General features: G+C 37.5%; 2 protein-coding genes across 2 annotated transcripts in view; one reads left to right on the top strand and one right to left on the bottom strand.

Moving 5' to 3' along the window:
- The window catches only part of HMMR (hyaluronan-mediated motility receptor (RHAMM)), a 24,215-nt gene extending 16,210 nt beyond the window's left edge, over nucleotides 1-8,005 (bottom strand). Inside the window, 4 exon segments of the mRNA XM_012643986.1 lie at nucleotides 156-203; nucleotides 2,382-2,461; nucleotides 2,925-3,023; nucleotides 7,814-8,005. Of these exon segments, the coding sequence (XP_012499440.1) occupies nucleotides 156-203; nucleotides 2,382-2,461; nucleotides 2,925-3,023; nucleotides 7,814-7,859 (273 nt within the window). The 5' untranslated portion in view covers nucleotides 7,860-8,005.
- Nucleotides 8,006-8,407: 402 nt separating this feature from the next.
- Nucleotides 8,408-13,635, top strand: NUDCD2 (NudC domain containing 2). The gene is made up of 4 exons (XM_012644002.1): nucleotides 8,408-8,695; nucleotides 10,404-10,452; nucleotides 10,666-10,817; nucleotides 13,141-13,635. Exons 1-4 carry the CDS (start codon nucleotides 8,459-8,461, stop codon nucleotides 13,222-13,224), a joined length of 522 nt encoding a protein of 173 aa, XP_012499456.1. The 5' UTR covers nucleotides 8,408-8,458; the 3' UTR covers nucleotides 13,225-13,635.
- Nucleotides 13,636-13,985: the final 350 nt, after the last annotated feature.

Below are 13,985 nucleotides of genomic sequence, written 5' to 3'. Positions count from 1 at the left end.
GAAACCATTCCCCTGTAGGCACTGGTCTAGATGGCACGTTTGCATCACTGAAGGACTCCTCAAACTGCAACAGAATCCTTCTCTTTTAACTCTGAATAACTTGCTTTCCATAATATACCACATTTAGTTTTCAGTAAGTTGAAAGAATTGCTTACCTCTTTTTCCAGGATCTTCAAATCTTTATCATTCTTTTGAGATTCCTTCTGTTTAACAGTCAAAGAACAATTACAAATGACTTTAAGTGCCACAAATATCACAGCCGAATTTGACTTTTAGTTACCAGAAAAGATTAAGGGATCCAAACAGTTAATTTCTAATTTAAATATTGCACTGAGTCTATTAAACGTTTTGTAGACCACTTATCTGATAAATAAAGAAAAAAGTTCTTAAAATCTCAAAATATTTCAGGTTTAAAAGCTTCAACCCAAAATAGATCAGGCTTTTTCTAACAAGCTCAGTGAAAAGAACAGGTGGACCTTTATTAACTACTGACTACCTTCTTTCTAATGTTAAACAGCAACACATTTTGAATATTTAAATTATGCTATCTCAGAAAGAAAAAACTCTTCCAAAAAAAAATCAACTTAAACTTTGATATCCAAAGAGAAAAATAAATATACAGATGTAAAGAAATAAGAAAAACTGAAATAGCACAAGCTCTGATTCTAATTTTCTCACTGCCTTTATTCTAAATAAGACATACAATTTTCACACATCTTTTTATACCCAGCAGTCTTTCTGGCACAATGGCTAGAAACAGAATATCTATCTTTTCCATCTAAAAATGGAAGAAAAAGCATAAACATCTTGAACAAAATCTGTTTTACATATTTCTAAGTTTTTTTGGGGGGAGAGGGCACACCAGTCTCATGTTTATTAATTTCACAGCCAATGGCATTTTCTATGAGGGAAGACCTATTACTTCGAGGCTCTATACAAATTTGTATGTAATTTAGTTTTCCAAGGGGGTTTATGAATTCTATAATTAATTCAAAATTTCAGAACAGATTCTCCAAGAAATTCAAGTCAAGCCATTTATATCAATTTTCAAGAAGAGTGTCTATTTAGTCCTGCCCAATAAAAATAAAATGCAAGCCACACATTTATTTTAACAAGTAAAAATGTTAATACATGTATATTTTACTCAACCCAATATATAGTATATCTCAATCCAGATATTAAATTTTCATCAGAAATTTTTAGATTTAGATTTCATAAAATTCATGGTTGAAAAGTAGATTTACATACCTATATTGTTCCAAAATACTTAAAAGTTTTCTAGTAACTGAGTCAAACATCAGTTTTCAAATTTAAATATACATTAATTAAAAGGAAATAATATTAAAAATTTAGATCTTTAGTAGCACTAGCCACTTTTCAAGTGCTCAATAGCCACATTGGCTGGTCGCTTCCATATGAACAACGCAGCTCTATATTATAGAACAAGAGACTTAGGTAATTGCCAAATGAATGAACAGTCTAAGCTTAACCTGTAGCTTTGGTTTCCCAGTTCTGAATCTTTTTCACTCTAAAATATCTATTAATTTGTAGAACTCCTTAAAAAAGTACAACTTGTTTATGAATGTATAAAAACAGTAATAGCAGGCTCTTGCACAAGTCATAAGGCTATTAAGAATTTAATCTCTCACCACTCCTTAACAGTTTCTGAGTTGCAAACCTTTAGGCACTGGAATTTTTTTTTCTTTTTCTTCACCAATACTTACCCTTTCCCACAAACACACAAACAAAACCAAAACAACTCAAATGGTCGTAACTAATAAAGCATCACATAATTTTGAAAGGCTTACTAGGTAATGTAAAATTTATTTAGATATAAAAATAGGCTGGGTGTGGTGGTTCATGCCTGTAATCCCAGCACTTTGGGAGGCCAAGGAAGGAGGGCTGCTTGAGGTCAGGAATTTGAGACCAGCCTGGGCAACAAAGTGAGATCCCGTTTTTACCAAAAATTAGCTGGGAGTGGTGGTGCCTGCTTGTAGTCCCAGCTACTCTGGAGGCTGAGGTGGGAGGATCCCCTGAGCCCAGGAGTTCAAGGCTGCAGTGAGCTATGATTGTGCCACTTTACTCCAGGCTGGGTGACAAAGTGAGATCCTGTCTTCATGCCAACCCCCGCCCCCACCGCCAAAAATACTGAGAAATGGACCATTTCGTAATTGTGAAGTAAGGACAGATCTAAGTACGATATATTTGGTAATGTCCTAGGCAGAAATTAGAGTCTTAATGATAACCTTTTCCATTAATTTACAGATTTATTTATAACCTTGATTTATATACTTAATTCATTCTCATCAAATACAATACTTCTAAGATACATTTTCAATGATAACAGTTGATAAACCAACTGGCATATAAAAGTCTCTCACCTTTAATTCCAAGGTCTTGACTTTCCTAGCTGAAGCAGGCAAGGTAGCATCTTTGTCAACACTAGGATTTTGTTGGGATTCTACGGAACAATGAATTGTATAGATCATGGTTTGTGTTTATGAGTTTTAACCACATACAAAACACAATTTCCATATTTCTATTGCAATTATTGATGAAGCAATATAAAATTATTCTTTTAATTGTACATTTCCAAATTATTAGTTGCATAATATTTTTTACACATCTAATACCTTTCTGATTTTCCTAATACTCCCTGATAAGAAAAGTTAAGGTAATTACCAAAAAGGAAGCTGCACACCTATACAAATTTCTTGCTGAATTTTCCTGGTTACACAACGATGTAATGATGAAAGCATTATTCTGTACTGGACTCTTTCAAAAATCCATCAAATAAGAAAATTTAAACATAGTTATAGCTTTACATTTTTAGAAGTGCTATAGCATCTTTAAGTTTAAATACTGTTGTTCATAACTTTAAAACTTAGGAGATCATGCCATTGTTTTATCTTGAGATCCATTACCTTTTTGTTTTTTAAATCTTTGTGATTTCTGAAAGGATACTGGTCCTTTCAAAATTTCTGATGTTTTAACATCATAAGCACCTGGAGATGGTGCACAACCTAGAGGAAACAAAAAACATTCATGTATCATCTAATGTTATTTATGATCTTAAGTGAAAAACCTGTCATAATAAAGTGAATATAAATGTAAAAATGCCATTAAACAAACTGTTTCTATTTTTTTAAACGTAAAAATAGCATTCATTTGGTATTACAAAGGTGGTCTCTGCGTGAAGAACAGTTATCGTCTTGTCCTTTATATGGACAAAGGAACACAGGCAACTGAACAAAGCAGGATAGTTTGGGGATGAACATCATGTAATGACAAGCAATGTGGCTTTGTTATTAAGGACTGAGTATAATAAATAAGATATTTGGGTGTTAGTCAACTCTACTCAAAGAGAATCACTGAGGTGAGGTAGCTACCATTATTTTCTAGAAATAAAGCAATTAAAACTGTCTAGCCCTTAAGATTTAGCCCAGAATAAAAATTTACAGTGATAATCCATCTACAGCTAACAGAAATACATCAGACCTACTGATGGTGCCAACTGTAATTTGAACACACAGAAGAGCAACCATACTAAAAGCAATTAGAATTTTTTTGGCACTTACTAAATGCCAGGCATTATGGTAAGCATTTTATGGATATTTTATTTAATCATCACAAGAACCCTGTGATAATTTACAGATAAAGAATTTGAGGCTTAGGGAATATATATGGCTTTATAAAGCCATGCTATGTAAAGTACAAACTGTACTAGACAATATTTCTATGTTCCAGAAGTTTATACTATACAACTTCATTTAACTGCAGTCCCAAATCTGAAGCTATTTCAGAGTGTTTACACATGTCAGACTTGAGATGGGGCTCTTATGACTTACAATAACTAAAATATCATTAGCATAAAGCTTTAGCTGATTGGGAACCAACAGATTAATACTATTCTCTGAAAAGCTATTTTCAGAAAATACAGTGTAGACCTATGGTCTCCAACTCCCAGGTGGCAGACCAGAACCGGTCTGTGGCCTGTTAGGAACTCAGCCATAGAGCTTCGCTCCCCCCCAAATCCCCCCACGTCCATGGAAAAATTGTCTTCCATGGAATTTAGGAAGGAGGGTGCACACATCAGGAGGTGAGCGGCAGGCCAGTGATCAAAGCTTCATCTGTATTTATGGTGGCTCCCCATAGCTCGCATCACCACCTGAGGTGCCCCGCCCCTCCATGGAAAAACTGTCTTCCATGAAACTGGTCCCTGGTGCCAAAAGGTTGGGGGACCACTGGTCTAGAGTCTTACGCAAATAAATAGGAACAGCAAGGAGCTTTGACCATTTCAAGGCAACTACTGCTGTCCCCTAAGTGCTAGTCAAATGGTAGATAGGAACCCATTAGATCTTGACTAACACTTTAAAAACAAGTGAAATACAATAGAAAATAATATGGCTCAAATGTAGCAAGGTTAAGCATTGCTTTGTGGAACTTTTGTTTTAGTTATATATATAGAACTAAAAAAACATTTCCTAGGTAGGAATATAAAATTTATTTCTCACTCTGGGAAATAGTTTAAAAAGAATTAAAGTCATTGCTTTCACCTATTTTAAGTAACCATAAAAATTCTACTAACGATAGAATTAGGTTTCCATTCCTCTATCTGGAATTACAATCATTTAGATATACTGACACAAAGACTCCAATCCTGGAAATTTTCAGATCTAAATGTGGTCAATAAAGGGTAGAGATGGTGGATTTCTATTCAAGAAGGAGAGTCTCAAGATGAAGTGTGAAATTCACACATCTTAAACATCTATTTTATTCATTTGGGGTAAGGGTGGAGAGATAAATGGAGAACATATTGGCTTTTAATGCAAGTAGAAGACTTCAGAGGAAACTGCAGACACTACTGGTAGTTATGATGCAGGGCCTACAGTTATTCTCATTTACTCTCTGATCTTAAAGATGTTTCTGTGGAAAAATGTGAGAAGCACTTGGCAAGCAGCCAGAATTAAAAACAAAACAATGTTGAATTCTAGGATTTTAGTCCATCACTGGGTCCACACTCCCAAAGGAGGTAAGGGCCAGCAAAAGACGGGACAGTGGACAGTGACAAAGCAGCATATGCAAGCTGAGAACAATTAAGACCACACTTAACAAAAAACTCTTCCCTAAAGACTGTACAGAGTCAAATTTAATAGTTAATGGGGATTTGGATTCAAAAGGAACTAGGTTGAAATCCAGCCTGTATACTTACCAACGCTTTGTGAGACTGTGGCACATGCTATTTTCATGTTCTGTGCATTTTCCCTTACCATCACTTACATGTACTACATCATACATACGACTTTTTAGAAATCTGGGGAGAAGGAACATCAGACAAAAGGAATGGGGTGTCTTGGGAGATATCATAAGCTTTCTGGAACAACTTACATCTTCATCAACAATGACCCAAAGCTAACACAGGCAGCCAATACTTGTATGCAAACAAAACATTTTATTATGTATTACATTAAATAAATGTTTCAAAGTTCCAGACCTCTCTATTTTCTATTTATTACTTCTACCTAGAATGAACAGTCCACCTTCTGTTTTGCCTGGCTAAGTTTCATTTATCCTTTAGACCTCAGCCTGAATGTCACTTCTAGTTTTCTCCAAATTCCGTAATCAGACTAGAAAACTCCCTCCACACCAGCCTGTGCATACATATTGTTTCTATCATAGAATAACTTTTTATTTAGCTCAGAATTGAGTTTAACAGTATGGAAAAGAAAACATAGAAAACATAGATTTGGGAGTAGAGTTTTGTAATCAGCCAGATCAGGGTTCAAATTCCACCGTATCTGCCAATCAACAGACATTGCTATATGCCAGATACCTTGTAGACATAGGGAAAAGAGGGTGAATAAGAACATTATACTCTCCTTTTCTAGTACACCTTTCAGTCCTCTGGAAAGGTGGACTGATTCCACTTTCCACTGATTCTCAGATTCTTCATTCATAAAACAGGAATAAAAATAGTACCTATCTCATAGTATGGTTGTCAGGATTACTGGAATAATATGAGAAAGCACCACAGTGCCTCACACTCATACATACTAAGCACGAAATAAGTAAGTAGTATTATTTCTGAAATTGGGAGCCTGAAATATTTACCATTGGTAGAGCAAGTTTAATCTATTATAATAAGGCAAAACCAAACAACCTCTCCTTAAAACCATACTTCTGATAGATTTTAAGATGAGTTCCTTGAATACTTGGGAAATAATATGGTCCTTGAGTTTTTATTTTTTTTTATTTTTTTGAGTCTCAGTCTGTCACCCGGGCTAGAGTGCTGTGGCATCAGCTTAGCTCACAGTACGCTCAAAGTCCTGGGCTCAAGCAATCCTCCTGTCTCAGCCTCCCGAGTAGCTGGGACTACAGGCACATGCCACCATGCCTGGCTGATTTTTTTCTATTTTCAGTAGAGACAGGGTCTCACTGCTGGTCTCAAACTCCTGAGTTCAAGTGATCCTCCTGCCTGGGCCTCCCAGAGTGCTAGTATTACAGGCATGAGCCACTGTGCCTGGCCAGGTCCTTGAGTTTTTAAATTGAGAAAATATGCTTTTGCTTATCCACTTGTTCACTTAGCCTTCCTTTTTTTTTTTTTTTTTTTGAAACAGGGTCTCGCTGTTGTTTGGACTAGAGTGTAATGGAGTCATCATAGTTCACTGCAACCTCAAATTTTTGGGCTCAAGGGATCCTCCTGCCCCAGCCTCCCGAGTAGCTAGCAGTAGCTAGGACTACAGGCCTGTGCTACCATGCCTGGCTAATTTTTAAAAAAAATTTTTGTAGAGACGGGGTCTCACTATGTTGCTCAGGCTGGCCTTCCTTTATAAGCAGAGTTGTGGACATCTTCATTCACATGTTGGCTGATAAAAACTACAGATGTAATGAGTAACCATTAAATAGTGTATTATAGGCGTGGTGTGGTGGCTCACACCTGGAATCCTAGCACTCTGGGAGGCCAGGAGTTTGAGATCAGCCTGAGCAAGAGCGAGATCTCATCTCTACAAAAAATAGTCCCACACACAGTTAGCATCTTAAATGATGAGTGCTACCAACCACATCTCAGGCTTCCTGGTTATTGTGCTTATGCATTGCAGGGTTTAAGATCACATGACAGACTCATGGAGGCCTGGGTTCATACCCCAATTCTGCCAGTTTGGTTGTGTAACACTGAGCAACTTTAAAAGTCCCAGTCTTTTTATCAACAAAATAATAATAGGATTATCTCTTAAGGTTGTTGAGGGACTAAAAAAAAGGTAATAATTGAGGTAAAGATTTACTATTGTGCTTGAGGTATATGGTAAGTGGCCAATGTCAGCCTTTAATAACTTCATTTATAGTGTTTTCGATAAGTGCTACCGTTATAATTTTACACCTATAAACTGCCTTTACCAATCCTCCTTCTTCTTATGTTCAAATGGAATATCCAAAAGAAATCCACAAATTCAGACGAAAATACTCCAATGTTCTTATGAGTGAGGCCTTCTCGGACTCGACTGTCAAATAGCTACCAATGCCCCCCAATCCATGCCCACTCCTTTAACCTGCTTTAGTTTCTCTATATCGCTAATCGTTTACTGACAGTATTGCCCACCCAAATGTAAGCTCCATGGAGCAGGGACTGTTTCACTGCTGACTAGTGTTTCGCACGCAGTAGATGCTTAGTATGTATTTGAGGAAAATTTATCAGTTGAATGAGCCCCATCGCAGCCCTAAAATCTCCTCCAGCTTGTCCCCCCATGAAGGAAACTGAGAGGGGCAAGGGGCGTCAGAGCGTATCCCGCCCCCCAGCTCCTTCCCCCTTACGCACCAGAAGGGTCGTTGAATCGTTTCAGGGGCGCCTTAGGAAACGACATGCTGACGACCAATTTCTAGAGGCCGAAAAGTCACTATCACTCCTCGACAACTGCCTGCAGGCTATCACTGCCTACCGGCTTCAAATTCAAATCTCCCTGCACACTCCCTACCCACCCCTAACATTAGCCAATTGGATAACAAAACCTTGAGGCAGCCCAATCGCGCATAGGAATACTAAAAGCGCACGCTGGGCTTTTCAGCCGCGTCCAATTAGGTGGTCAGTGGGTTTAGGCTACTAGCCAATAGGAGACTGTTACTATTCCTCCTACACCCAATCATTTCTGCTGTTAATCTTAACCTTCGCACGAGTAGCATATGCGCAGGCGCAATTTTACAACTGAGAAGTTTGAAAGTTGACATTTTGGCGTTATGTTGGTGACGGTGCAGTGAATTCCTGTTTCACTGGTTACAGCCCTCTCCCATCGTTCTTTGGATGCAAACTTCTCTGGATTTCAGTTCTTTCGAACTCGGTCCTGCCAGTGACGTAAATGCCCATTGAAATGGAAAAACACACCGGGACACCAGCTTGCCCTCCTGCGCCTGTGCGGTGACCCGAGAGGCGGGGCCGGAGCGTAACCTGAGCGTGTGGACTCTGCGCATGCGCTCGGCTCGCTCGGTGCTGCTGCCGCCGGGAAGCAACTGGATTATGTCGGCCCCTTTTGAGGAGCGCAGTGGGGTGGTTCCGTGCGGGACCCCGTGGGGCCAGTGGTACCAGACCCTGGAGGAGGTGTTTATTGAAGTTCAAGTGCCACCAGGCACTCGCGCCCAGGATATTCAGTGTGGCCTGCAGAGCAGGCATGTGGCCCTGGCGGTGGGTGGCCGCGAGATCCTCAAGGTAGCGGCAGGTCGGGGCTTGTGCTCAATTTCTTTTATCCGAATCCCCTAGTCTTAAAGTTCACTGTTTCCTTGGAACAATTTCTGGGTTGCTGGAGGGGTCCTCTGGATGGCAGAAAGAGAAAGAGCGATTAAATTGGCCTGATCGGAGCCCCTATCCTCAGGACGAGTCTTTGACTTGTGGAAATTCGAGTAGCCCATTTTTCTGCTTTATTTTTATATCAAGTCGGACGGCTTCTTTTGTTTCTGTGGGTCTTCAGCTGGGAACAGCCTAAGTAGGTTGTTAAAAGAACAAATATTTATCGTATAGTCATCTAGTTGCCAAGAATACTGCGAGATAGAAAAGGTTCCTACCTTCAAGAGGTTGCGCTCTTGTAGGGAGGCATGAGGGATAAATATGTAGGCAGCTGTAGAAAAGTACAGCAAAGAAAATAAAAGCTAGGATAACGGGATAAAGATTCAGAGATGATGTCAGGTGATTTATTTCCTCATCAAAGATTAGAAAAATCCTGCATGTTTGTAGCGTGGTCAAGCAGGTGGTGAAATGTGCAAAGAAAATAATATCTCTTATTTATTTTCACCAATGTCCTTTGGCTCTGGGATCCACTTTTTCCTTGTTTAGCCTGTAATTACATTTAATTAAGAAGTTGAAGTTAGATTACTTTCTCAGATTAGATGCCGAAGATGTTTAATGGCAGCGTGTGTAGTGGTGAAGGATAACTACCTGGTAGGATACCTGACTCCACCCCTTTTCTAGTTTTGTAACCCTGGGCAAATGCCTCTTCTTCATACACAAGGTGTGGTAATTATAGTACCTTTTTCATAGGATTGTTTTGAGCCTAACATGGTATTCATGTTTTTGAAAAGCTTGTAATAGTGCCTGATCTGTAATAAGCTCATACTACATGTTAGCTATTATTATTTTATATAGAGGTGCTTTGAGTGCCTCAGAAGATTCGTGTGAAAGACATTGATTTGTGTCAACTTGGATCTTTTTTTTTTTTTTGAGACAGAGTCTTACTCTGTTGCCCAGGCTAGAGTGCTGTGGCGTCAGCTGAGCTCACAGCAACCTCAAACTCCTGGGCTCAAGCGATCCTTCTGCCTCAGCCTCTTGAGTAGCTGGGACTACAGGCATGTGCCACCATGCCCGGCTAATTTTTTATATATATATATTTTTAATTGTCCAGATCATTTCTTTATATTTTTTTAGTGGAGATGAGGTCTCGCTCTTGCTCAGGCTGGTCTCGAACTCCTGACCTTGAGGGATCCACCTGCCTCAGCCTCCCAGAGTGCTAGGATTACAGGCGTGAGCCACCGCGCCCGGCCTCAACTTGGATCTTAATGACTTTTAAACTTAAATTTGGAACAAATTAAAATGAATCTGAGCATATACATTCTCTTTTAAATTTATATTTTGATTACTTAAGAGTTTGTGAAAAATCAGTTACAACTAATCTGAAATTGAATCTACAGCATGAGCTTTAAATTTTTTTTAATGCCATTCACCCAACAATGTGATTGAATCAGTTTTTAAAAGTTTACTTTAAAATATGTTAGCTAGGAGGAAATTTAGCATCGAGCACCTATAAATGTGGTGAAATGGTATAGGATGTGGATCAGGTAGGAAATTAGGTAAACCATAGTCATGAAAGCTTTATAAAAATTAATTAAATGCTATATTTTTAGTATCTTAAATGTTTATTTTTCAGGGCAAACTCTTTGATTCTACAATAGCTGATGAGGGGACATGGACTTTGGGTAAGGATAACTATTATAATTCATAGAATCTTTTTTAAAATTAATTTTGTTTTGGAACTTAGTATGTTTTCCATTTCTTGTATTAGGTCCTTTTGTCTTTGTAGCTTTGAAAGCTATAATAACAGAAATGTGTTGAAAACAATTGTATGTCAAGATTACCTAAAGGTTTTTGAAAAATATGATGAACTTTATTTGTGATTTTTTTTTCTTTAGAGGATAGAAAAATGGTTCGTATTGTTCTTACAAAGACAAAGAGAGATGCAGCAAATTGTTGGACTTCTCTTCTAGAATCTGAATATGCAGCTGATCCTTGGGTCCAAGACCAAATGCAGAGAAAGCTTACATTAGAGAGATTCCAGAAAGAAGTAAGTCAGACAGATGTATGAATATATATACTCAAGTATCTAAAAATCACAGAGTAAATATTATTTGAAATTAAAACTCAAGAATAATTATGAGAAGTTACAAAAATTCTTTATAGAAATTTTAAAGTAAATGATTAGAAAAATGGTCCATGTATGGATTTGATTTTTTAAAAATTTTCTTTAGAGGAATTTGTTTGTATTATGATTTCTTAGTTTAAATTTACTTAATGTACATCAGTAATAAATGAATAAACTCTTGTAAAATTGAGTCAGTATAGACTCACATAGTATAAAAAGTTTCTGAAAGTCCCCTTCACCATAATCCTCCATTCCACGCATCTGTCTCATTCTCATTTGATATATTGGGCTTGTTTGTTTTGTTTTCAACATAAATGGAGGATCACACTGTGTATATTATTCTTCATGTTGCTTTTTCATTTAATAGTATGTCTTGGGTCTCTTTCCCTACTAGTACATACAGATAAAACTCATTCCTTTTAACTATTCAGAGTATTCCCTAGTTTGGATGTATCATAATTACTTAGCTATTTGCCTTTGATACAATTTAGATTTTTCTATTTTTTTCTGTTTAAAATAAAGCAGTGCTTTCTTCTCTGTGAAACTACTCAGATGTTCTAAGATAAATATCTAGGAGAGAAATTACTGTGCATCAAAGCACTTCTAAAATTTTGATGAATAATTTATATCTATATGATAATGATTTCCAGATGTATATCTCTAGCCTGAACTTTTCTCCTGGATTTTGGACCTGCATATCCATGTCCACCTGGCTCTCGAACAAACATAACAAACTCAACATGTCCAAATTGAACACCCTGGTTTCCTTCCTAGCCTTCTTATCTCAATTGTTGGAAACTAGTTGCTCAGGTCAAAAAAAAATTGGGAATGATCCTTGATTTGTCTCTCTCATACCCTCCAATTTGTTAGGAAATCTTACTGGCACTACCTTCCACATATATTCAGAATTTGCAGAATCTGACCACTTATCACTCCCAACTCTACTACCACTCTGATCTGGACCACCTTTGAAGTCTTGCCTAGATTACTCCAATAGCCTTCTAATTGGTCTCTTCACTTCTTCCCTTGCCCAGGCACAGCCTTGTCAAAAGAGCAGTCCTTTTAAAATTCAAGTCAGATACGTCACTTCTCTTCTCAGAGCTCTGCGAGTCGTTCCTCTTTTACTCTAGTAAAAGACAAGGTCTTTTAAAAGGTCCTGTCTAATCGGTTACTCCAGTTATCTCTCTGACCTCCTCCTCTCTTACTGCTGTCTCTCTTAGTCATTCTGCTCTAGCCATACTGGCCTGTTTGCTGTTCCTTAAATAACATGCCAGCCCTTTTCCTTTGCCATCCTTCTGACTGGAGTGTTCTTCCATAGCTTGGCTGACTTCTTCAGTGTTTCAAGTCATTGCTTAATGAAGCATACTTTGATCATCCCATTTAAGTATGATAATCTTTTTTCATTTCCTTTATCTTATCCTACTTTTTTTTTTTTCTATACTACTTACCAACTTTTAACAAGCTAGATCAGGGGTTGGCAAACTATTGCCAAATCTGGCCCACTGCCTGTTTTTTTTTTTTTTTTTTAGTGTTACTAGAATACAGCTAGGCTCATTTGTTTGTGTATGGTCTTTCAGAGAGTAGTTTCATACAGTTGAGTAGTTGTAACAGAAACTATGTGGCCTGTAAAGACTAAAATATTTACTGCCTGGCTCTTTACAGAGTTTTCCCAACCCCTGCACTGAGTAATTTATGGTTTTTATTTGTCTCCTCCTGCTGTAATGTCAACCACTAGAGCAGGGATCTTTGTTGTTAACTCTTGAGTTCCACATGCCTCTAATGGTACCTTCCAAACAGTAGGAGTTCAGTAAATGTTGAATAAATGAAATTGTCTACCAAAAAGACTAAATCCTGAGGTAGAGTACTTAAAATTCATAGGATCGTTGGTGAGGGTTAAATATTTTAATATTGGTATGGCTGTTAGGGCCCTGCCTGGCATATAGTAAGCTCTCAAAAAATGCTACCTATTAAATTCTGTTTATACACTGATATTGAAGTATATGTTTTATATGTTTTCCCATATACTTGCCAACATTGTAACATACATACTGATCTTCTAAACATTTGTAATTCTGAAAGTTGAAAAATACTTCATAGTTTTAAATTCCATTTTGATGATAACAGTGCTGTTTTGTGTCTTTTCATATATTTATTGGTCATTTAGATCTTATTTTTTAAATTGCCAGTTCATACTTACATTTTTGCTAAGTTTTATTTTATTATAATTTTTTTTCATATCTTTTAGAATCCTGGTTTTGACTTCAGTGGAGCAGAAATCTCAGGAAACTACATTAAAGGTGGACCAGATTCCTCAAATCTTGAGAAATAACCACTGGGGTTTTTTTTTTGTTTGTTTTGTTTTTTTGCTGCATTCTGTGGATCCTAGCAGATATTGCCAACTTAATCAAAGGAACAGATTTATGTGGTGGAAGAAAAATGTGGATGCCTACAGTTAACAAATTGCAAAATGTATTTTAAAATGGTTCTAAAAATTGCATTCAAGTATGATTTACATAGGAAACATGCCCTGTGGGAATTACTCTATGGATGTATGGTAACTTTTTTTGGACTTGTTTTTGCTCAGCATGAAGTTTTATATGCTGCATTTTACTAATTTCATATTTAATCATATTTTTAATACAGAAAACATTAGGGTAGATCATGTGAAATGAAAGGGTGCCTTCAGGTAATATTAAGTTTTTCTTAAGTGTGATGTTCAATAAAGTTTTCTAAATAGGAATTGTGTACCCCTTTGTCTAAGTATACCAATTCACACAAGGAAATTATAGTACTGAAAAAATTGTTAGGAAAAAGCCAAGTATGGTGGTTCACGCCTGTAATCCCAGCACTTTGGGAGGCTAAGGCGGGAGAATCACTTGAGGCCAGGAGTTCGAGACCAGCCTGCACAACATAGCTTGACCTCTTCTCTACAAAAAATAAGAAAATTTACCCACGAGTGGTGGTGCGCACCTGTAGTGCCAGCTGTTTGGGAAGCTGAGGTGGGAGGATTGCTTGAGCCCAGGAGTCGGAGGCTGCAGTGAGCCTTGATCCAGCCATTGCACTATAGCCTAGGTGACAGATCAAGACCCT

The sequence above is a fragment of the Propithecus coquereli genome, unplaced genomic scaffold (genome assembly GCF_000956105.1).
Source record: "Propithecus coquereli isolate 6110/MARCELLA unplaced genomic scaffold, Pcoq_1.0 Scaffold102, whole genome shotgun sequence".
Lineage (NCBI taxonomy): Eukaryota > Metazoa > Chordata > Mammalia > Primates > Indriidae > Propithecus > Propithecus coquereli.
This window is presented reverse-complemented; position numbering and strand designations above follow the sequence as displayed.

Coding starts and splice junctions, on each gene's coding strand:
- NUDCD2 (XM_012644002.1), top strand. CDS start 8,459: ATGCGCTCGGCTCGCTCGGTGCTGCTGCCGCCGGGAAGCAACTGGATT. Junction 8,696..10,403: donor GTGGCCGCGAGATCCTCAAG/GTAGCGGCAGGT, acceptor TTTATTTTTCAG/GGCAAACTCTTTGATTCTAC. Junction 10,818..13,140: donor TAGAGAGATTCCAGAAAGAA/GTAAGTCAGACA, acceptor CATATCTTTTAG/AATCCTGGTTTTGACTTCAG.